Source organism: Lathyrus oleraceus, chromosome 1 (genome assembly GCF_024323335.1).
Source record: "Lathyrus oleraceus cultivar Zhongwan6 chromosome 1, CAAS_Psat_ZW6_1.0, whole genome shotgun sequence".
Taxonomy (NCBI): Eukaryota; Viridiplantae; Streptophyta; class Magnoliopsida; order Fabales; family Fabaceae; genus Lathyrus; species Lathyrus oleraceus.
The window spans coordinates 39,645,922-39,671,039 of record NC_066579.1 but is presented as its reverse complement, the minus strand read 5'-3'; the positions used below and the strand labels follow the sequence as shown (position 1 = coordinate 39,671,039).

Genomic DNA, 25,118 nt, shown 5'->3' with positions numbered 1-25,118 from the left:
CATCTGTTTCATCCACACCAGTTGGGAACAACTGCTTCCAGCTGCTATGTACTCAGCCTCTGCAGTGGACAGTGATACACAGTTCTATTTCTTGCTGAACCATGATATGAGATTGTTTCCCAAGAAGAAACATCCTCCTGATGTGCTTTTCCTGTCATCAGCACTCCCATCCCAATCAGCATCACAATACCCAGATAAGACAGGCTCCGAGCCATGAGAGTATAGCATACCATAGTCACAAGTCCCATTGACATACTTAAGAATCCTCTTGATTTGATTTAAGTGGATCACTTTGGGTTCTGCTTGGTATCTATCACACACTCCAACTGCATAGGAAATATCAGGTCTACTTGCAGTTAGATATAGTAGACTCCATATCATGCTTCTATACAAGCATTGATCAACACTGGGACCTCCTTCATCTTTGGTTAATTTTAAATGAGTAGGTGCAGGAGTTCTTTTGTGTCTAGCATTATCCATACCAAACTTCTTAACTATGTTTTTGGCATATTTGCTTTGGGAGAGAAACATAGAATCCTCCATTTGGTTAACTTGCATTCCAAGAAAATAAGTCAATTCCCCAACCAGACTCATTTCAAACTCAGGTTGCATCTAGTGAACAAAATGTTTCACCATTTGCTCTGACATTCCACCAAAGACAATATCATCCACATAAATTTGGGCAATCATGATTTTGCCATCTTCATCCTTCACAAACAGGGTCTTATCTATCCCTCCTTTCCTGTACCCATGAGAGGTCAGAAATTCAGTTAACCTTTCATACCAAGCTCTAGGAGCTTGCTTCAACCCATACAAAGCTTTCCTCAACTTGTACATATGGTTAGGCAGGTTAGGATCACAGAACCCTTTAGGTTGTTCCACATAGACTTCTTCATTCAAGTAGCCATTTAAAAAGGCACTCTTCACATCCATTTGGAACAATTTGAACTTCAGAATGCAGGCCACACCTAACAGCAATCTTATTGACTCAAATCTTGCAACGGGTGCAAACGTCTCATCAAAATCAACCCCTTCAACTTGAGTATACCCTTGTATCACTAGTCTTGCTTTATTCCTAGTGATTACTCCTTTCTCATCAAACTTGTTCTTGTAAATCCACTTGGTACCAATGATGTTAGTCCCTTCAGGTCGTGGAACTAGCTCCCATACTTAATTCCTTTTAAACTGCTCCAGTTCATCTTGCATGGCATTGATCCAATATTCATCAGTCAGGGCTTCTTTCACATTTTTTGGTTCAACCTTGGATACAAAACAGGAATTTGAGCTAATTTCCCTTGATCTGGTAGTCACACCACTATTGGGATCCCCTATGATAAGATCCTTAGGGTGGTCTTTCTGAATTCTGATAGACGACACTTTGTTGGATGCATCTACCTCACATTCAGGAGGAGTCTCCTGTACTTCTTCAGACTTGACTGGCATGTCTGTTGAAGTATCAAGGAATGTTCCAACATCCTCTATGACATTGACTCCTTCCTCATCCACAATGACAATTATGGATTCCATCAGGACATTGGTCCTGGAGTTGAATACTCTATAGGCTCTGCTGTTAGTTGAGTATCCTAGGAATATACCCTCATCACTTTTGGGGTCCATTTTCCTTCTTTGTTCACGATCTGTAAGAATGTAACATCTGCTTCCAAAGATATGAAAGTACTTCACAATGGGTTTTCTGCCTTTCCATATTTCATACAGAGTGGACGAGGTTCCTTTTCTCAAGGTAACTCTATTGTGAACATAGCAAGCTGTATTCATAGCTTCAGCCCAAAAGTGCATAGGAAGCTTCTTTGCATGAATCATAGCTCTGGCAGATTCTTGAATAGTTCTGTTTTTCCTTTCAACTATCCCATTTTGCTGAGGAGTTATAGGAGAGGAAAACTCATGATTTATCCCTTCAGACGAGCAGAACTCATCAAACTTGGAATTTTTAAACTCTGTCCCATGGTCACTCCTAATTCGGACCACACAACTATCCTTTTCCCTTTGAAGTCTGATGCACAGTTCCTTGAAGACGTCAAATGCATCTGATTTTTCTCTGATGAAGCTTATCCAAGTGTATCTGGAATGGTCATCAACAACCACATAGGCATATCTCTTTCCACCCAGACTTTCAACCTGCATAGGTCCCATTAAGTCCATGTGCAAAAGTTCCAGAGTTTTGGATGTTGTAGGATGTCCCAACTTAGGATGTGACATCTTGGTTTGCTTGCCAACCTGGCATTCTTGAAAGACTCTTCCTTCATCAATAAGCAGCTTTGGGATTCCTCTAACTGCTTCCTTGGATATGATCTTTTTCATTCCCCTTAAATGAAGATGACCATGACGTCTATGCCACAACTTCACCTTTTGTTCTTCCTTGGCTGAGGAGCAAATTGTGGAGTAGTTTGAGACTTTAGGTTCCCATAGATAGCAGTTATCTTTGGATCTGGATCCTCTCATAACTTCCTGATTATCTCCATTCGTCACGACACATAGCTCCTTAGTGAACTGAACATAGAACCCTTGATCACACAGCTGGCTTATGCTTATGAGATTAGCGGTTAGTCCTTTTACTAACAACATATTATTCAGTTCTGGAACTCCAGAGCTGTCCAGTTTACCCACACCTTTGATTTTTACTTTAGCACCATCACCAAAGGTCACATAACTGGTAGTGTGAGGTTGTATATCCACCAATAAATTCTCCATACCAGTCATATGTCTTGAGCAGCCACTATCAAAGTACCAGTCTTCTCTGGTAGATGCCCTTAGCGCTGTGTGAGCTAACCTAGCAACCCATTGACGTTTCTTGATGGGGGCATTGTGCTTATATGCCTTATGCTTAGGTCTGACATGAGGGGTTTGGTTAGGATAACCATGCAACCTGTAGCAGAAGGCTTTTATATGACCAAATCTACCACAGTAGTGACATCTCCATCTCTGAAATTTCTTCTTTTGATGGTTACTCATCCTGGTTCCCTGATGTTGGGACATTGGTTGTGACTTCTGCTTGAATTTCTGAACTTCAGCCTTTGAGCGTTTGAGTTCAGTTGAGGATTTCTTCACAAAGCCTAAACCAGACATGGCTCCTGATTTCTGTCCCACCTTTAGGATCTCTTCCAATGTGTCTGTTCCTTTATTTAGCATTCTGATGGATTTTGTCATTTGATCTAGCTTGGAGGTCAGCAAGGTTATCTCACCATTTAGACCATCCATGACTTTCAGATGCTTATTTTTCTCATCCTCCAGCTCCTTGATGAGGTTCTTATGCTTTTCTCCTTGGACACACACTTCTGCGTTTTTGACACATAGCTCTTTATATGATGCAGCAAGTTCATCAAAAGTCAGTTCATCTTCACTTGAGTCATCATCAGATGCACAAACATTAGTTAGTGCAGTGACATGTTTAACACATTCTCCTTCAGATTCACTCTCAGAATCTCCTTCAGACCAGGTGACAGATAGCCCCTTCTTCTGCATCTTGAGGTAAGTAGGACATTCAGCTCTAACGTGTCCAAAACCTTCACATCCATGACACTGGATTCCCTTGCCTTGGTTGAACTTTTCTTCAGAAGTTGATCTTTTCCTGATGTCAGACGAGATGTTCTTGACATTTGGTCTACCTTTTTTATCAATCTTCTTTATGAACTTGTTGAACTGTCTCCCAAGCATGGCTATGGCTTCTGATATGCTTTCATCACCTCCAGTACTTCCTTCTTCTGACTCCTCTTTAGTATTTGATACAAAAGCTACACTTTTGTTCTTCTTTTCAACATTCTCACACAAGCCCACTTCAAAAGTTTGGAGAGAACCAATAAGCTCATCAACCTTCATATTGTTGATATCTTGAGCCTCTTCTATGGTTGTGACCTTCATGGAAAATCTCTTTGGCAATGATTTGAGAATCTTTCTTACAAGTTTCTCTTCAGCCATTTTCTCACCTAAGCCACCAGAAGTGTTGGCAATTTCAAGAATATTCATGTGGAAGTCATGAATAGTCTCATCCTCTTTCATCCTCAGATTTTCAAACTTGGTGGTCAGCATCTGAAGTTTAGACATCCTCACCTTGGAGGTACCTTCATGAGTTATCTTGAGGGTATCCCAAACTTCCTTAGCCAGCTCACAGTGATGCACCAGTCTGAAGATGTTCTTACTTATTCCATTGAACAGTGCATTCAAGGCCTTAGAATTTCCAAGGGCTAATGCCTCTTTCTCCTTGTCCCACTCTTCTTCAGGAATTTGCATACTGACTCCATCTTTACCTGTCTTCGTTAGATGTTCCCATCCTTTGTTGACAGCTCTCCAGACTTTGCTATCTAGAGACCTCAAGAAGGCTATCATACGAGGCTTCCAGTCATCATAGTTAGAACCATCCAGCATGGGTGGTCTATTTGAGTATCCTACATCCTTGTCCATGGTACTAGAAAGTAACTTCCCTAGATCTCACCCAGAAATTAACAGGCAGGGTGCCTGCTCTGATACCAATTGAAATTCTAATTAACAGACTTTCGATGTCACACAGGATGTTATGACATCCAATTCTGCGCAGACAAGAATTATGTAGAACTTAAAAAGTAAGTGCACTAAATAACACAAGGAATTGTTTACCCAGTTCGGTGTCACACACACCTATGTCTGGGGGCTACCAAGCCAGGGAGGAAATCCTCTATTAGTAGTATTAATTCAGACCTTAAACCAACTGTTTAATCCTATCACTTAATACCTACCCAATGCAATTTCAATCTTACACTAAGATCAGAGTTCCTACTCACTCCCCCTCAATCACCTCAGTGATTACAACCTTTAATTAGATTAAAGTTAATGGTGAAGTCACACTTCAAACAACTCTTGATTGTGCTTAACAGCTTTAATCAAGATACACAACACTCACGCTTAAAAGCTTAGAGTGACACAACACTTACAACTCAATGAACACCCTAGTCCAATGCAATCATCTACACTACGCCAAATAAGGGAAAAGAGGGCGCTTTTTTTGGCCTATAACAGCGCTTTAAAGCGCCCTCTAATCTGGCGCTGGCATAGGTAAAGACAGCGCTTTTTTTCCTGGTGAAAGCGCTCTCTAAAGTGGCTCTTTAAGCCCTTTAAGGGCCACTTTAGAGGGCGCTTTTTAAAGAAAGCGCCCTCTAAAGTGGAAACTTTTAAGGGTTTAGAGGGCGCTTTTACTAGAAAGCGCCCTCTAAAGTGGAAACTTTTAAGGGTTTAGAGGACGCTTTTACTGGAAAGCGCCCTCTAAAGTGGAAATTTAAAGGGTTTAGAGGGCGCTTATTTTGGAAAGCGCCCTCTAAAGTGGGTGGTTATTTAAATTTTTTTTTTATAAAGCGCTATATTTTTTTATTTATTTTAGACAACCTGTATATTGAAGCAGTACACCTAAAACTGTATAATTTGAAGCCCTTTTTCACACATTGCATTCAACAAGCCTTATATACAACAATCCATACATATACAACAATCCACTGATATATAATTGTTTAACTTCTAAAGATTCTAAATATACAACCAATTCATAACTTAAAAAGAAATAAAACTAAGTAGCAAAAGCATCTCTGAGATGTATGTTTTTTTTGCTAGCCGCAGTCTTCTTAGCAACAACCTCTTTTTGTTCAATATCAATAGCATGAACCTAAAATATCATAAAATTAGTTAGGTGAAGTATAAGATCAAGAATTAACATTTTCTATGCATAAATATCATATAATTGTGTTTATACCTTTTTTTTTATGCAACTGACTCGATTTGCTGTAATAAAAGCCATTTTACCTGTAATAAAGAAAACAATTAAAATCATTTGACCTGTACCTTTTTCACTAAGTTCTCTTTCTTTTCTTGGTTGGAATATGTTCTACATGTCTCTTAACAACACGGATGGTTGGATTGATCCAAATACCCTCATTATGATCATTTCTAATAAATGAATCATTTGATATAATATTCTCATCTTGATCATTTCTGGTAAACGATTCAATCTCAACATCAATATCACCTTGATCTCCAGTGTTTTCATCAATTACTTTGTTGGAAAAAAGAACTATAGACCATTTCTTACTTTTCGGATCATTGACATAGAACACTTGTCTAGCTTGAGAGGCTAGAATAAAAGACTCATCTTTGTATCCCACCCTATTAAGATCCACTTGCAAAAATCCTGACTTATCCATTCGATTGCCGTTATTATTTTCAACCCACTTGCAACCAAATATAGGAATCTGAAACTTCTCATAATCAAACACCCAAATGCGCTCGATAACACCAAAATACGACAGATTTGCAAATTTGGGGTTTAAGTCCTTCACACTTGATATGTGCATTGCTTCAGCTACCACGGTGACACCACTATTCTGCATAGTACTTTTATCATCTTGTTCTTTGGTATAAAATGTGTATCCATTAATCGCGTATGCGCTATAAGAAAAAACATGGAAACTTGGACCATATGCTAAGCATCTCAACCTTTCTGTTATTGAAGCGGGATCTGAATAATACTTTGAATAAATATGATCCTTAAACCAAGGTATAAAACATCGATTATGCTCTCGTACTATCCAATTTTCATTTCTATTGGGATTTAAACCTTGGAGAACATCCTTGTGAATTTAGTGCAACCATCATACAAAGGTTTCTCTGCATCACTTACCAACGTCTCAAACATTTCGGGACAATCCTTAAGATCTCCTTCAAGTGCTTCTGCAATCTCTTCAACTCGATCACAATCGTATGTATCTGTGCCACTATAGTTTGAGGCATAGGTCGTACTATCCCCCGGTTCAACATTCTCGTTACTTTTCTCACCATGCAAATTCCAACATGTATAACTTCGATCAATTCCATGCCTCATTAGATGTGATGTCAACTGAACTGCGTCAACCCGTTTCCCATAACAACAACCCAAGCAAGGACATATCATTCTACTGGGGTCTTCGGCGTGCGCAACGGCAAACTTAACGAATTCTGATACCTCATTCTCGTACTCTCTCGACAATCGATTGGAAGACATCCATGTATTATCCATTACTAATTAGAATAAACAAAAAACAATTTCAGAAGAGAAACCAAAAATGGGATGAGACAAAATAATTTCGCTTTATTGAGTTAGTCTATGTGCAGGGCATTCATGTCTCCAACAACAACCCAAAACCAAAACAATTTTGGTTTATTGAGTTAGTTTCTCAACATTTTCAGATATCTCTGACTTCAATAGCATGAGAATGTATGAACCATGCATTAAGCATTAGTGGTATGCACTAATTTGTAGCATAGTTATATATCATCATATAGTTTTTACAAAAGATAAACATTGACTAGAAAATATATATGTAGAATTGTATAATGGTCTAACTGAAAGCTAACAGAAGAATAGTCGACTCTAATTTACTCTATCAAATAACATCCATACCTAAACTTCTTAAGTTACTAGCTACGCTATGTATGCTAGAATAAATACACTCATAAGCTGCATAGTGTACCTTTGATTGGTAGAAGGTGTTTTAGATATTGCTGCCTCCTTTTTCTACATCGAGAAACAAATGGAACAGTTGGTGAAATTTAACCCATAATGCCTAGTCTCCATTGCTAGCATTGCAACACAATAATTATTGTTGAGAATACTCAATAAATGTATGAACCAAGAAAAATGAAACCAAAAATGAACAATAGCGAACGTTAGAAGAGAAACCAAGTAATATGAAGATTAGAAAAATACCTATGGTGTCAAAATCGAACAGCTAACAACGAATTAATAGAAGGAGGAAACGTCGTAGATCTAACAGAGGTGGAAGGAGAACGCCTTAGAAGTAGCGAAAATCGTAGCAGTGAGAACCCTAACGTGAAAAAGAACGAAAATAACAGAGAGTGAAATAACAAAACGCGCAGTATGTTATAATTTTAATGTTTACTAAAGGGGACCTTAGAGGGCACTTGTGGAAAAAAAGCGCCCTCTAAAGGGGGCCTAAGAGGGCGCTTATGAAAGCGCTCTCTAAGGCTTTCCAAAAGCGCTTTATAAACTGGAAATGCACATGGACTTATAGAGCACTTTTTTAAAAGCGCCCTCTAAGGGTAACCTTAGAGGGCGCTTTCTAAAAAGTGCCCTGTATTGTTGTCCCTCTATCTCCTCCTTATTTTTTCGCTTCACCTTAGAGGGCGCTTTATTACAAAAGCGCCCTCTAAAGTGCGCTGTCTATTCCAGTTGTTCGCTCCTTATTTTTTCGCTTCACTTTAGAGTGCGCTTTTGTAATAAAGCGCCCTCTAAGGTGCGCTGTCTATTCCAGTTTTTGGCGTAGTGTTAGGTGATAATTGCTTGGCTCACAAGATACACCTAATATAAGACACACAAAAATACAACAGTGAAGTATGATGGAACAATAAAATCTTCACGCCTAAAACCCACGAGTTCTAAAAGAAGGATTGCCATCCTTTTATATTGCAGGACTTGGGCCTTGTACTTGTATTTCCTAAAATTAAGGTTAAGCAAGTTAACCTAATTTCCACATATTAGGGTACTAACAAATAGGCTATTTGTTAGGTTCATTAATTGTAGCTCAGTTGTTAGTTTCCTGGATTTTAGCTCAGCTGTCGGACTCCTGAAGAATAGCCTGAGAAAAATACTGAAACATAAAAACTAACCATCCTACACTTTAGCATATGCTGTCAGGGATGAATGTCACAACATTCAGTTTGACGACCAGAACATATACCATATGCTAAGTCTGTTATTTTCCTGAAAACAGATTGTGCTAAATGTTGTACTATAGCAGACCAACCAACCTATACTTCAATATCAGCTTACAGTAATAAATGTCAAAACATCCAGTTTGACATTTACACAATGGCCTTATGTCAGGTCTGTTATTCCCTTGATAAACAGACTGAGATACATACTAAACTGAAGCAGAAAAACCAACCTGCCTATTATTCAGTATATGCTGTCACTGATGAATGTCATAACATCCAGTTTGACATTTAGACAGTAGGCCTTATGCCAGGTCTGTTATTCTCCAGAATAAACAGACTGAGATAAATACTGAGTTATAACAGACAACCAACTATTCTAAACCTCAGTATCTGCTGTCAGGGATGAATGTCATAACATCTAGTTTGACATTCAGTAAATCCTGTATTAGCTAAACTTGCAGCATACTACTCAAGTATGTCATGACATCAGTTAAGACATCATAGTACCGTTAGATGTTTTAACACAAAATGCAGCCAATCAAACATCTACAACGATTCGTGCACTTGCAAATATAGCGATCAGAATGTTATGTCTTTGTGTCAAAATTTAGCGCTATGTTAAGCAATCGTAATTGGACTTATGTAGAAGTCACAACTATCTGAGGCTGGGCAATAGAAATTTTTATGTTAACGCATGTTAGAGATATGGTATAATGAACCATACCTAATCTTATCCATACTTGTATTGGTTCATCTAACACAAAGTTATTGATGAACCAATTAGCCTTAGGATATTGAGACTTCATTGGTCAATGAAAGGGTAAGATAGAATGGGATTCAAGATGAAGAGGGAGGGGAGATGAGACAAACACAAATTGGTCATGGGAGGAATTTTATCAAATTAAAATCATTCATTCATTTTGGGAGATGAAATGTACATTTCATCAATCCCCTAAATCCAATGATTTTAATCCAACAAAATTCAAATCAATCTTGACCAAGGCCCAAACACATAGTCAAACTTCACAAGTCAATAAAAATGGCTCAATACAATTTCTACACAATTGAACAATTAAAAATCAAATTAAAAATGCATTTAAATTGAATTATGTTTGATCAAAAACCTAAAACCTCTTCAAAACACCAAATAAATGGCCAAAAGATTTATCATAGGTCAAACAAGGTCAAAGGACCTTAGACAAAAAATTTCATTATTTTTGAAAAGTCAGAAGTATTTTTAAACAATTAAAAATATGCACAAAAACAATTAATTCATGAAAAATACCAAAATTAATCCAAAAAATAATTTTAATTAAGAAAATGAAAGAGGAAAATATTTTTTTTTTGGTGAAAGTCCCATATTTTTTGGATTAAAAATGAAATTGATATAAATTAATTAAAAATAATGGATTAAATGAAATAATCAGAAATTCAAAAAAAAAAGCCATCTGATCCTCCTCATTAATTGAGGTGGCAGATTAGATGGTTGGAAACGCGCGCCTCACATGTTCTCAAGTCAATGCGTGTACACGCATGGTAATCAGAAGCAACACACGAGATTAAAACAATTCAAATAGATCAGATGGCCTGGATTATTCCAGCACACCACCGGAGCCATAGCTCCGGTCATCTTCTCCGGTGAGGACCACCGGACTGGTCCAACTTAAACCTTATGAAAAATGAAAAGTGAGTATACTAATTTGAAGGAAAAATGCTCAAGAGCACGAATCTGGCCTCAATTTTGTCTAATTCCAAGTATATAAAAAGATACAGGGATTTGAATTTTGAGGATCATGAACTGAGTTAATTCGATTTGACCTCAAAACAACTCAATCTTCTTGCCTACATTGATAGGACTTCAGACAACCAAAAATCAACAAGAATGGTGAAGAATTAATGGAGAATCGAAGAGATGTAAATTTTGAAAAATCACCTTCAATGGAGCTTCAGATTGGCACGATCTTACTTTCAATTATGTTTGGCATTGCTTCAGATGCTTGATGGAAGTGAAATGGATCAAATAAAGGGATGGACTCTTGGAGTTTCAATCTCAAAACATATGGGGAATTGGAACTCGATTTTCAAAGAAAATCCTCAAGTTTATCCTTCAATGGCGAGGGTTTGGGGTTGCAGGTTCAAAGCTTGGGCGCGAGGTCCTTAATTCTGAGCAATGAGGGTCTTATTTATAGGCCATGAGCTTGATTTCCACACACTTCCAAATTTGGCAAATTTTAAATTTCTCCTTTGCATGGTTGCATGGGCGTGTGCTAGGCCCATGAGATGATGTGATATGATCCATAATTGAATGTACACCATGCTGAAATCATGTTAGAAGTCCATGCAAATGTGTATGAAAAATGGAAGTTGAAATTATCCAAATGTTCACTTCTTCCACCTTGAATAACTTTTTCTATGGACTTCAAATGAGAAAAGTTCCTTCATCAAAGTTGTAGGTATTTCAAACCCATTAAATTTGGTCACAAATTTGACCTTATTTGGATTTGGCATGAAGGCGTTATGTATTTTAGAAGTTGAGGAAAATCACTTGTTCAATGGTATTTGCCCAAAATGACCTATAATGTTTCCTCTTGGAATATGCATTTACAAGTTGAATTTTCACTTCCTCCAAACATAAAACTTGAAGTAGACATATTTAATTTGATCATGCAATTTGAATTGCTTTCATATCATAAAATAGAGCAAGTTATGATCTTAGGAAGCTGACCTCCAAACTAGGGTTCAGACAAAATGGCCTATAATCTTTCACCATAAAACATGACTTTCCAAGCAAAACTAGACCTTGACCTCAAAATTAAAGTTGTTTGGAATGTCATTTTGAATAATGTTTCTCTTGGAATCATTTTCATATGATACAAATTGTAGGAGATAGGGTCTAGGGAAACCTAGTTTTGACTAGTTGACTTTCTCTGGTCAACCAGCATGAACCATCTTGATAGCTTGACATTCTCTTGACTTTTGGGGATCATGGAGGATCATATATTCATAAGATGATGTAATGTGAAGTATCCCTTGAAATATTTGATCAATTATTGAAGAAACTTGTTGAAGAAGTCACACAAGATACCTAGATGAATTAGGGTTTCCAAGTCAAACAAACTCCAAACTCTTGATGATTTCTTGATCAAAATAACATGTGAATATCATGGGGATCCATATATGATGCTTAGAGCCAATGTGAACCATTTCTTGATTGTTGTCCTTGCATTGAGGGTCTTAAACCCTAGATATGAGCTTGATAGAGCATATGTGAGCATACACACTACCTACAAAAGCAACAAACATAATGGAGAATCGAAGAGATGAAAATTCTGAAAAATCACCTTCAATGGAGCTTCAGATTGGCACGATCTTGCTTTCAATTATGTTTGGCATTGCTTCATATGCTTGATGGAAGTGAAATGGATCAAAGAAATGGATGGACTCTTGGAGTTTCAATCTCAAAATAGATGGGGAATTGGAACTCGATTTTCAAAGAAAATCCTCAAGTTTATCCTTGAATGGTGAGGGTTTGGGGTTGCAGATTCAAAGCTTGGGCACAAGGTCCTTAATTCTGAGCAATGAGGGTCTTATTTATAATCCATGAGATTGATTTCCACACACTTCCAAATTTGGCAAATTTGAATTTCTCCTTTGCATGGTTGTATGGGCGTGTGCTAGGCTCATGAGATGATGTGATATGATCCATAATTGAATATACACCATGCTGAAATCATGTTAGAAGTCCATGCGAATGTGTATGAAAAATGGAAGTTGAAATTATCCAAATGTTCATTTCTTCCACCTTGAATAACTTTTTCTATGGACTTCAAATGAGAAAAGTTCCTTCATCAAAGGTATAGGTATTTCAAACCTATTAAATTTATTCACAAATTTGACCTCATTTGGATTTGGCATGAATGAGTTATACATTTTAGAAGTTAAGGAAAATCACTTATACAATGGTATTGCCCCAAAATGACCTATAATGTTTCCTCTTGGCACATGCATTTTCAAGTTGAATTTGCACTTCCTCCAAACATAAAAGTTGAAGTAGACATCTTTAATTTGATCATGAAATTTGAATGGATTTCATATCATAAAAATAGATAAAGTTATGGTCTTGAGAAGTTGACCTCCAAACTAGGGTTAAGACAAAATGACCTATAATCTTTCACCATAAAACATGACTTTCCAAGCAAAACTAGATCTTGACCTCAACATGAAAGTTGTTTGGAATGTCATTTTGAATAACACTTATCTTGGAATAATTTTCATATGATAAAAATTGTAGTAGATAGGGTCTAGGGAAACCTAGTTTTGACTAGTTGACTTTCTCTGGTCACCCAACATAAACCATCTTGTTAGCTTGACATTCTCTTGACTTTTGGGGCTCATGGAGGATCATATATTCATAAGATGATGTAATGTGAATTATCCCTTTAAATATTTGATCAATTGTTGAAGAAGTCACACAAGATACCCAGATGAATTAGGGTTTCCAAGTTAAACAAACTCCAAACTCTTGATGATTTCTTGATCAAAATAACATGTGAAGATCATGGGGATCCATATATGATGTTTATAGCCAATGTGAACCATTTATTGATTGTTCTCCTTGCATTTAGGGTCTTAAACCCTAGATATGAGCTTGATAGAGCATAAGTGAGCATACACACTACCTACAAAAGCAACAAACTATACATTGACATATTTTTTGTATTTTGGTTTGTGAATAAATAAAAATGAAGTATGATACAATAAAATGTGCTTGGTGACCTCTCCCAATGCAAACCCAATGAATGAGGGGTAAGGAGGATGCCAAAGTGTGACCCCAAGGCTAATGCATATGATGAGATAGAATGAGGGATCTTAGGGTCAAAATTGGGGTCTTACAATTACCTAAAGAACCTAATTAATCTCTAAAATGTACTAACTAATTAAAATGATCCTAATAATTCCTTTAATTAGTGTAATTAACAAAACCAAGTAAAACAATTACAAAACTAAGCAAAAACAAAATGAAATGGGCTCAGATGGAGGTGTAGGCCCTGTATAGGGTGCCACAAAGGATTCTAGGTGTAGAGGCCCAATCACTTAGGTCCATTCTGAATCAAAATGGACAGGGGGGGGGGGGGGGGGGTCTCCCTGAAACGTATGTGTAAGTGATCATTTGGCCTTGGGCCCAAACCAAGGCCCAACAAAATCAATGCCATTTGCCAAAAGGTACTCAAATTAGGGTTTTACTTCACAAAGAAGCTACAAATGAATCCTCAATACCAAGCACACATACAAGGACCAAGAGTTCCATAAATTAGGGTTTTGATTGGCTGAGAAACCTGAAGCTGCTATGAAACCCTAGCTTTCACCAAATACAAGCAACAAGGCTTTGAATCCAAGATACATGTCCTCTTGTATTCAACAATGCCTATGCAAATGATATGACTGACCATGAAGACATGCACATGATTAGGGTTAATGACCTAGGTGAACATTGTGAAGGGTGGGGTAAATTTTAGGGTATGACAAGTAGCAGGAAATGATCTTTTTTGTTTGCTAAATTCAACATTTTGTAGTCAACGCACATCCTCCATTCGATAATAGTTCGGAATAGGATAAACTCATTCTTTTCATTATGAATGACTGTCATACCTCATTTTTTGGGCACTACATGCACGAGACTCACCCATGAACTATCAAAATTTGGGTAAATCATTCCAACTTCTAGTAGCTTAAAAACCTCTTTCCTAACCACCTCTTTCGTAATGAGCTTGAGTATCCTTTTTGGTTGTACCACGAGTTTGAACTCTTATTCCAGCTTTATTTTATGCATGCAATATGCTGGACTAATACCTTTCAAATCCTTTATACTTCACCCCAATGTTGTTTTATTCTTCCTCAAAACCCTTAGTAATTTCTCCTCTTTCAAAGTTGACAATAAACTACTGATTATTGTTGGTTGCAACAGGTTTTCACCCAAAAATACACATTTAAGATGTTTTTAACAATTCTCTGAACTCTAGAACTTATGGCTTTGGGATTTTACTTTGTTGTTCATGTTGGCCCAACTCTTCAATTTTTTCCATGGCATTCTCATCTTGAGTCGCTTGAAGCTAACACAAACATTATGCTATTTCCATTTCAAATTCATCTTTCACCTGCTCTATTGAATTCACAATGACCCGATCCATAAAAAATGGTGTCATCTCTGTGTCGAAAATTTAACGCACACATTCTTCCACTTAATATTGCAGATTCTCCTTATGATGTCCCATAACTTCAAAGACATTGAATATCACTTTTTAAAAAATTAAATCTCAATATCAACTCCCTGAGTTCTACCTTGATGAGTGATCTCCCCATTGCTAAAAATGGACTTCGTAAAATGAGGGGTGTGTCTGCATCTTGCGGCATGTCAAGGATCACAAAATCAGTAGGGAATAATAAGCCATCCACCTTAATCAACACATCTTCTAACACACCATACGAATAAGTGAAGGGCCTATCAACAGTCAAAGTCATACGAGTTGGTTGCAGCTCACCACCGTTTAACTTCTTCGTCATAGAGAGTATCATCAAATTCATGTTGGCCCTTAGGTCACATAAAGCTTTTCATGTCGTCAATGGACCAATTATGCAAGGAATTGCGAATCGGCCAGGATCAGTTAATTTTGAAGGTAGCTTCCTTTAGATGATCGCACTGCACTCTTCAACTAACACCATGTTTTCATCCTCCTTATATTTCCTCTTTATTTACAAAAATTTCTTTCATAAATTTAGCATATATAGGCATTTGTTCAAGAGCTTCGCATAGTGGAATGTTGACTTTTATCTTTCTCAATATTTCCATGAACTTTTTATATTGCCCTATTTCAAGCTCTTGGTTCTACTTCTTCTGCAATAACAAATAAGATAGCTTAATGTAATTTGTAAGTTTCAGATTCAGATAATTTAGGATTTGCTTTTTAATCATCCTTTATAGTGAGTTTTTGTATATAAAGTGATCAAGAGTGTAACATTTAATCGCCGCATCACCCTCTTTCTCGTTTTCTTTTTCTTTAGATCTTTCCTTCAATTTTGACTCTTTTTCGGCTTCTTTTTCAACTTAAGAGTGTAACCTCCTTATTTTCTTTGTAATATATTTTCTTCTCTTCTATTGCCTTGTGCACTATTGGCACACTCCGATTTCTTAATTCAAGGTTATGACTAATGAAATAATAAAGGTTACATTGAAATTTTAAAATAATAAATAAATATAAATATATTTGTAAGAACATAAAAGAATAATTTAAAGGCTTAAATGTAGTTTTAATCACTTTATTTAGTTATGTTTAAAATTTTAATTCCCCTTTAAAAAAATCACCTTTTTGATCGTTCAATTAAACTTTTTTGGGGGTTTTCTAGTCCCCTCAATTTTTGTGTATGTGGCCCTTCAAAATATTGATGTGGCCCTGAATACGTGGCGTCACATAGGCGTGACAACATAACCCGTACCCGTGGATACCCACCCGAATTCGTTCCGAAGTTGATGGGGGAAACCTGCTTTGACTGGATTTGGGTTTGAGTTTGGATTTTCCCCGATTATAAAATATGAGAACGAGTCGGGTAAGGGAGACACTAGTACTCACCCCGAACTCGCCCAGTTTATTTCATTATGTATATTATTATTTATTTTTGATAATTTAGAATATTAAATATGTGGTCAATGTTTTGATATTTTAATTTGAATTTGTTATTTAAAATATTTGAAATATATGTATGTAATTTTTTTAGATTGTTTTATTTTAATCTTTGTAATGTAATTTTATTTTGAAAAAATTAAATATTTCTATTAAAAAAATTGATTTCACTAAATGAATGGTGGCGGGGCGAGGATACCCGAATCCGTTTGGAACGGATTTGAGTTTTGGTTTTCTATCTCCGTTTGAATTTAGGATGAAAAATCAGAATTGTTTGGGGATTCGAGTTTGGGTTTGAGAAAAGTAAAAACCGTCTCTGCCCCACCTCGTTGTCATGCCTAACGCCACATCATTAAATGTGTTTACGAGAAAATATCTAAACTAAAAATATATTATTTTATTTTGTAATTATTTCTTTTATTCTTAAATGTGTTTTTAAATTAAATTAAGCCCAGAATTAATCAATGTATTATTAATTTAATCAATTATTATAATTTTTTAGAATTAATTAATTAATTATTAGTTCTAATTTGTAAAATTAAAAAAGATGTTGAGCAGCAAAATCGAACCACCAACCTTGATTCTATTAAGCATAAGCAAACGAGTAAACTACTTGGCTACAATTCCACTTGGTTAATATGATGCAACCAAACATAAATGTTGTCTAATTACTTATGCATGATGTGATACAACACAGCAGAGCAAAATGGAAAGGCGAGAAGAATAGAAAATTTCTGACCATGTTGTTTTGACCGAATAGAAACCTTTTAATATCCTTTTCCTAATTCTAAGCAGGTAACTAGACCACAAAGTAACATAAAATAACAATGCAATGTGACAATATCACAAAGTTGCATTATCTTTATCAATAGAAATTGTGGCCAATTGGTTGATTCAATTGCTTAGAAAATCAAAGGTTTGGTTGCAATAAAAAGTTCAATTGAAGGATAAAAAGCTAATTTTTTTAAGGGAACTAAAAGTTTAAAAAATAACCTAATTTAAAATATAGACATATTCATTTCCAAGAAGGGATGGGAAGATTCAACAAGAATGAGAAAGCATATGGTGAAGTGAATCTAAGCACATGAAAATGAGCACTATAACAGCTGACATGGAAGTGATTATTAAATGCAGACAGACAGACAGAAATTAATCATCTTAAGGACCAGTGCATAGGTCTTTACTCTCCTTACAGCATGTCTCCTTTGTATTTATGTTTGGATATATTTAGTATTTTGACCAAATTTAATTCAAATTATATTTGGTTTTGCAGTTGATCCCGAAGACACAGGCGTTAAACCATGTTTGAGTGCTGCTTTCCACACAACATCGATTCTATCAACATCAATGGCTCCAACTTCATGATGAGTCCAACCCTCAAGACTATGCACAACTCCTCCTGCATGGCATGCATGAACAACTCCTCTATCCATCGTGTACTCACAGCATCCAAGACCTTCCACATCCTCCGGCAATCTCATTGCTGCTAGATCACCATAGGTGCAATCTCTTCTAAATCCAAATATCGGAGGCACAACAAATTGGTGGAAATGTGTTCCTCTTGGCGCCCAGTTTTGCTCTCTGGGAGTGATCCACTTGCCAACTATCCACGTCTTGCAGTGCTGTGCTGCTTGGTATTTTGTCACTTGAACTAGGTAACTTTGGTATTGTTGGGGTGCTTCCTTTTGAATCTTCTTAAACCTATCTGTTGATAGTGTTAACATCTGAAAAGAGGGTATGATTAAGTTAGTAAAATGAGAATTAGGATGAAAAACAGAAGAAAAAAATGGTGGAATTATTATACCAGAACTTTGACTTTGTTTCTGCAGAGATAGAGAGCAATTGCTCTTCCAAGCTTGGAAGTTGCACCAGTAAGGAAAACCTCTTTAGCATCTTTGGGGATTTCATCTAAGATCACAGCTGCTGTTAAAGTGTTGCCATGAACGACACGAACTCTGAGATTTGGGTACTTGTCCACGAAGAGTTTTCCTCCACCGTTAAGAGATTCATTCTGCATCTCCCACGTATCAGCAATTTCATTATTATTTTTTTCATTTATGCAAAGATAATTGATAGTTTAATTGTGTAAATTCAATAAAATAAATTTGTATTTATTAAAATGTTACTTAACAATGTGACAGTATCTAAATAGAATGTCAAATTATTTCTATTTCTATTTCTATTTGTGTGTATGTCTATGATGTATGGTTTTGATAAAAATTATACTTATAAATTATAAAATTAAATATTTGTTTACACTTATAAAGTTACAAGCTCTTAATTAGTTGAGTTCTTCAAAATAATTTATTTTATTTTAGTTTTAATTTTTATTTTATTTACACTATTCAATTATAAAAATCAGTAGGAGTATTACTTTATGGAGGATTTAATTTATCTACTTTTTTTTAAAATAAGCTTTTTTATTTTGAAGATCTAAAACTTATAAAAGTAAATTTAAAGTTGCATTTTATTAAATTATAAATATATTTAAAAAACTTATTATATATTAATATAATCAAATAAATATTAAATTATTGCACATTTCACTTTACAATATTTTTGTATTTTATTAGTTTATTTTAAGTTGAAAATTTGTGTATCATTTTAAATAACTTTAAATTTATATTGCTTTTAAAAACATATTAAAGTATTTTTAAAAATAATATATTAGCTAAAATATATTATATTTAAAAATATACTGTATATATTATATTAAATATAAATATTACAAAAAAAGTTATCATTTTTAATCATGTTTTATAAAATTTGACATCACTCTTTATATATATATATATATATATATATATATATATATATATATATATATATATATATATATATATATCAAAACAATTTATAATAGAATAATTTAGAAAACAGATTGTTTAAAAGAAAAGAGACCAATAGCGACAGAATGATCATCACAAATGGTATAAATGTCGTTCAAAGATTAGCCAGATTGATTTGGACAGTGACCTGCCCCTTACTAATACGTTCAATTTTGTCCCTATACTAAGTTTGGAGAGAAAAATGCATCTAGTATTGAGGGTCCAATTAATATATGCTTAAATTGTGGATGAATTTACAAAAGTAGTTGATTTGGTTGACGGATGGATAGATGAATATGGGTTGTTCTAATAAGCAATTAATCAACCTACTTTATTCATAAAATAAAATAATCTAAAAGCTGAATTAATATGTCCAAGTAATCTACCTTATTCAAAGCAGCCAAGCTTATGACTTTAACACCAATTTTATCTGCCGTGAGGATAGCTTTCTCAATATGATTATTGATACCCTCAGTCGCAAATGGTAAGAAATACTGTTAAACCAAACAAAATTACTTAGAATCAATCAATCAATTTAGCTGAAATCAATAATATTAGGTTAGACGTCATCATTAGAATTTGCACTTACCTGAAAGCCACACCTAGGGACAACCCATGTTTGATGTAGTCTATCCTTAAGATAGTAGAAAGAAAGAAGAAACGTCTTGGACCAAAGCCACATCGCTAACAAAGATATCACTGGGATTGGAAATAACGGGATCAAGAAGAACCTTGTTGTGAACGGTAAAGAAGCAAATGATCTCAGACCGAATTGAACATGCATAGAGGATGTGACATCCACTATATGAGCCAGAAATACAAAGTCCGGTACCCTACTACAATTTCCTTTGCTCAATGATTCATGTAATTCCCATGATTTCGTGTTAACTGTATTTCCTAGTGCGTCAAAAAGAGGCATGAAGAGGCAAAAATTCGAGTCCATTTCAGTATGGTGTAGACTGTGGTATCTGCATAATTGATAATTGATAACGAAAATTATACAGAAATAGAAGACAGACAGAAAACAAGTTTGCATTGTCAATAGAATTAATGAACTTACGTTGGGGTGTATATGAGATATCTGATAAATGGGAATGTTTTGAAGATACGATACGGAACAATTTCAACGTTGCAATGGCCCAAACATCTAAGAAAATCAAATATCAAAATGTATCCGTATATCAAACTTATTGATCCATATCCAATGAATGAAGCTCCGAGGATCGGAATTCCGATTACTAAACTCAGAAACAGATGCTCCAAAACAGTTCCATTTCCAGCCGTAAATGACTGCGGTACTGGTGATGAATGATGAAGTGAATGGTAATTGGTGAAAAGATAGTTTCCATGAAACTTTCTATGCACCAAGTAATAAAGTGGTTCTGATATCCCCACATGAAATATCAAAGCTGCTATAACACCTTTCATGTTCCATAAAGGAAGATTTTGTAGGAAAGGAAACATGTAATAGGCCATATAAGACACTATTGCTTGAAGTATTAAAAAGTTATCCCTGTTAATTAACAATATATTAGAGAGAAGATAATGAAAAAAAAGATATAGAAAGTGAATTAATTCATGTGATTTACTAGTTATTTACCAGTCCCATTCTTTGTCAACCTGTTTGAAATCAACCCCTTGTTTAAGAATCTGACGGTTTCGTGTTAGAAAAAACATGTTACTGTAAGAACTCCATAGCACATAAAGAAAACCTCTGAGACCACAGAGTATGAGCAAACAAAGGCACCAGCTGAATTTGAAGTCCTTCTCTTTTTCATACAACATATCATACATTACTTTGCCTGCAAATGGCCCGTATAGCACGTACTATATGCAAAAATGAATAATCAATTATTTGATCCGGGTGAAAATAAAATGCGGTGGTAATTAAGTGGAGTTACTAGTTACACATAAATTATGAATACCTTGAATACTCCAAAGTTCTCCCATGGCCAGGTTGATAAAGGAGCACCCATTTTCTTGTATATATCAATAGTGTTGGTTATAAGATCCTATATATAGGCTAATATTGCTATGTGAACAAGAGTCAAAACTCAATTTGAGGTATGTGATGCCATGAGGTTCTTCCCCCATGAGCTATTTATATATTGAAATTGATCGTAGTGTTGGTTGAGGCATTTGCAGTTAGTTTTCTATGTCAGTCACTCTCGCTTGCTGTCATATTAATTATTACAATTATTCATTTATATTCTAACTTTTTTTATTAGGTATGGGTGATTATTAGCTTATAGTGGTGGCAAATAGAGTACCATTTTGATCTGTATCTTAAAAGCCAATAAAGACATAGTTAAAGGTTCGATCTTATAACCTTCTTCCTTCTCGAAATGAAGACTCAAGTGGGACGGGTTTGCGATCACTCCATCTGTTAAGTTTAAAAATTGCAATTTTTTTTTTTTAATATTTATGTTTATGAAAATCTGAATATAAATAAATTAATATGACGGAAATTTTAGGGAAAATCTTGGTCCATCCCAAAAAACGTGTGAATAAAACTCACACTGTCGATGGACTAAACTCGTTAATTTGTATGTAAAAGATTATCTTTTTCCATCAAAACATCCTCTAAAAAAAATTATTTCTTTTGGCCTCTAACGGATCTAAATCAATTGTTTTCCGAAATGTCCTACATTGATTAAAAATTGAGATTAAAGATAGTTTGTCTGAATTATATATACTTTTAAAATGATGTCATATCAATATCGGATATGCACATTTACTCGACCTATATCGAGGACAGGTAACATATTTGTGATATTTATTTATTTTTTAAATTTTATTGTGATATTTCGTTATAAATTAAACAATTTAATTCTCTATTAATAAATATAATTTTTTATTTTTTATTTTTTATTTATACACAAAATTCACATTCTTTAATTCAACAAAATATTTTTTTTAAATGAAATTTGTTATAAATTGTTTAGAATAAAACACACAATATTCATTAGTTGTTAAGACACATTAAATTTGATTAAAATATTAGAGTTAATAAGAGGAATTCGATTCCATGTCCGAATCTCTTAACCTCCTTAAAAGACAGATATATTGGTACACTAAATAAAAATTATAAGTTTGATTTAATTGATATTAAAAATAATTTATATACAACATCCACATTTTTAATCCAACTAAATATCTTACAATGACAAGAACTTAAAATAGATTAATAAAACTCATTGAAGTCTATTATTTATTAAAATGGATCTTAATAATTTTCAATTTTGTATTTATCTTTTATGAATGAAAACCTCCAAACCTACATCTATCCACTTATTTAAGTGCTTAGAATCTCTTACCAATTCATTCATTGTTGGGATTTATATTCTTGTGGTATTTATTAATTTGGAGGATGTTTGTGGATAAGGAAATGTGATTGCAAAAACATATCTTATACGATGTGTTAATTTCACTTGAATAAAATGGAACAGCTGGAACCATATATAAACCTAATTCAAAGTCCATATACGGTTGGGAGATAGCAGGATACTAGCTGCTTTCGTGTGGTATGTTGTTTCAATATGTACCTCTCTTTGTAACAGTCTCTCTTTATTGCTTATAATATTAGTCTGCGATTCCATTTCACACATTTCATTGTTTCTCTTTATATATATATATATATATATATATATATATATATATATATATATATATATATATAAACGAGAAACCTCCACAAAAATCCGCAAGACACAAGAAATGTCTAGAACACGAAAGCGAAAAACAAAAGAGAACCTCCTAAAAAAATTGTAACACCCCATAAATCAATCCAATCAGAAATCCAAAACAAAACCCCCAAACACCAAAGAACTCTCCGCTGAAGAGGAGAACTAAATCTCATACCACCAAGTCCACCATCAACAAAAAGCAGAGCGCCACTCGAACCACCAATACCACCACCAAGAAGAGGAACAAGTCAGACAACTTGAATCGACATTGGCTCAAAAAATAGATAACATTCAAAACCCAATCCTAGAAGGAGTGAGAGTTCAACTTTGACTTATTAAGAAACCAAGTCCATGCCAAATGAATACTCTTATTCTCCACCTCATTCACATTTGAAGATGGATCAGAAAACAGCTTATCATTCCTCACAAGTCAAATGGGGCAAATCACTGTAAGAACAAGATTTGGTTCTGCATCTATACCTTGAGTTTTGATGATAACAATGTTGTATTTGTGTGAGAATAATTTTGGTACCTTAATGGTTTGTTATTGTGTAGCTTTAACAACCAATTCTGATTCTGATTTTATGACGTGTATCGTCATCGGTTTCTGAACATTTTGTTACGAATTCCGCTTATGCGTTAATCACTCATGAGAAGTTCTGAAAGATGTCAAATTGCTTATGGAATATTATTTCTGCTTCTGTGTTGATTCACTCCTGAGAAGTTCTGAAAAAACGCTATGTTGCTGCTGCAATGTTCTCTCTGCTTATACTTCTGGATATGACTCTGATTGCTTCTGAAGAATGACAAATTTCTGAAAATCTGTTACTTAACTGAAGATTATGAAGATCTCAAACCAGACGCTGACGTGGTCAAGGTTCTGACTGAAGATTCTGGAGATTCTGAAGTTTGGTTACTCAGCTGAAGACTCTGAAGATCTCAAGCCAGACGCTGACGTGGTCAAGGTTGTGACTGAAGATTCTGAAGATTCTGATTTCAGTTGTGTGTTTCTTCTTTTCATGCTTCATCAACTGTTTCTTAGAAGCTAATGAATTTGAAGATAAGATCAAAAGATACGTGATCAAATAGTACATGGTACGAATCAAAAACATTCCTTCCATTACCTGAAAACATAGGCAAATGACAATGTTATTCCTCACACCTATCATTAACCCGTTAGTGGACAACTGCTCTTTTGATATTTCTGAATTGCCCTCCAACAGTACCTTTATTATGCTATATAAGTGGGACTTGGAGACTTGAAGAAAGCTGCTAACGTTATCGCTACTGCTATAATTTGAAAAGTTTATTTTCTTTGTGAAAAACCTATCACTTTATGCATATTTTTTCTTTGAGTGTTTTGCATGTCATTTGTGTAAAATTTGTTTATGTAGAAGCAACGTGTAACACACAAATTCTTATTCAAATTGTTTGTCTGTATTTTTCTTTAAGGAGACTAGGTTTTAGTCGGATCCTTGAGAAGACAAAAAAAGTTGTTTTCTTTGTGTTTGTTCTGTAATATGTTTGGTTATAATGGATTAAGTCCTTGGGTATAAAAAGAAATCACCTTAGGCGGGTGGACTGAAGTAGCTTTGATTTCAAGCGAACCATGATAAAAATACTTGTGTTTTTATCTCTTTGTTATTAGTTTTGTATGGTGTTCTTGAGTTGGTAAAAAGCTTTTGTTTTAAAAATCCAATGCAAACCCCCCTTTCTTGTGTTTTTCACACCTTTAATTGCTATCAGATCCTGGTTCTGATTGGGATAAAGTTTTTATCAACACTTCACTGTATTCAGTACTGATCCAGTTTGTGTGAGAAATAATGGTCGCTGCTAACAACAATGCTTTTGTTGCTAACAACAATGAGAGAGATCATTACAGTGCTAATCCATCCACCAATATTTTATGGTGAGAAGTTTGATTACTGGAAAGATAAAATCGAAAGTTTCTTTCTTGGATATGATGTTAATCTCGGGTATCTTGTAGTCGATGGCTACGTACACCCAGTTAATGTTTAAGGAAACAATATAGCAAGACGTGTTATGATAGATCAACAAAAGAAGGATTTCAAAAATTATCATAAGGCTAGAACGATATTGCTTAATGCTATCTCTTATACCATGTATGAAAAGATAACCAACAGAGATTCTGCTAAGTCTATTTTTGATTCCTTGAGAATGACTCATAAAGGGAATACTCAAGTTAAGGAGACAAAGGCTTTGGCCTTAATCCAAAAATA

At 34.9% G+C, this 25,118-nt stretch overlaps 1 protein-coding gene across 1 annotated transcript; it reads right to left on the bottom strand.

Annotated features, from left to right (window-relative positions):
* Positions 1-17,455: 17,455 nt before the first annotated feature.
* On the bottom strand, positions 17,456-21,287 carry LOC127091677 (very-long-chain aldehyde decarbonylase CER3). The gene is made up of 7 exons (XM_051030397.1): positions 21,118-21,287; positions 20,793-21,019; positions 20,253-20,705; positions 19,782-20,160; positions 19,579-19,686; positions 18,169-18,375; positions 17,456-18,088 (listed from the first exon to the last, which is right to left on the bottom strand). The coding sequence occupies exons 1-7, from the start codon at positions 21,166-21,168 to the stop codon at positions 17,615-17,617; spliced, it is 1,899 nt and encodes a 632-aa protein (XP_050886354.1). The 5' UTR covers positions 21,169-21,287; the 3' UTR covers positions 17,456-17,614.
* Between the last annotated feature and the right edge of the window lie 3,831 nt (positions 21,288-25,118).

Excerpts from the sequence above, each read along its gene's own strand:
- LOC127091677 (XM_051030397.1), bottom strand. The coding sequence starts at position 21,168 with ATGGGTGCTCCTTTATCAACCTGGCCATGGGAGAACTTTGGAGTATTC. Across the intron at positions 20,161-20,252 it reads TATCTCATATACACCCCAAC|ATACCACAGTCTACACCATA; the intron begins GTAAGTTCATTA and ends TCAATTATGCAG. Across the intron at positions 19,687-19,781 it reads TCCCTAGGTGTGGCTTTCAG|TATTTCTTACCATTTGCGAC; the intron begins GTAAGTGCAAAT and ends TTGGTTTAACAG.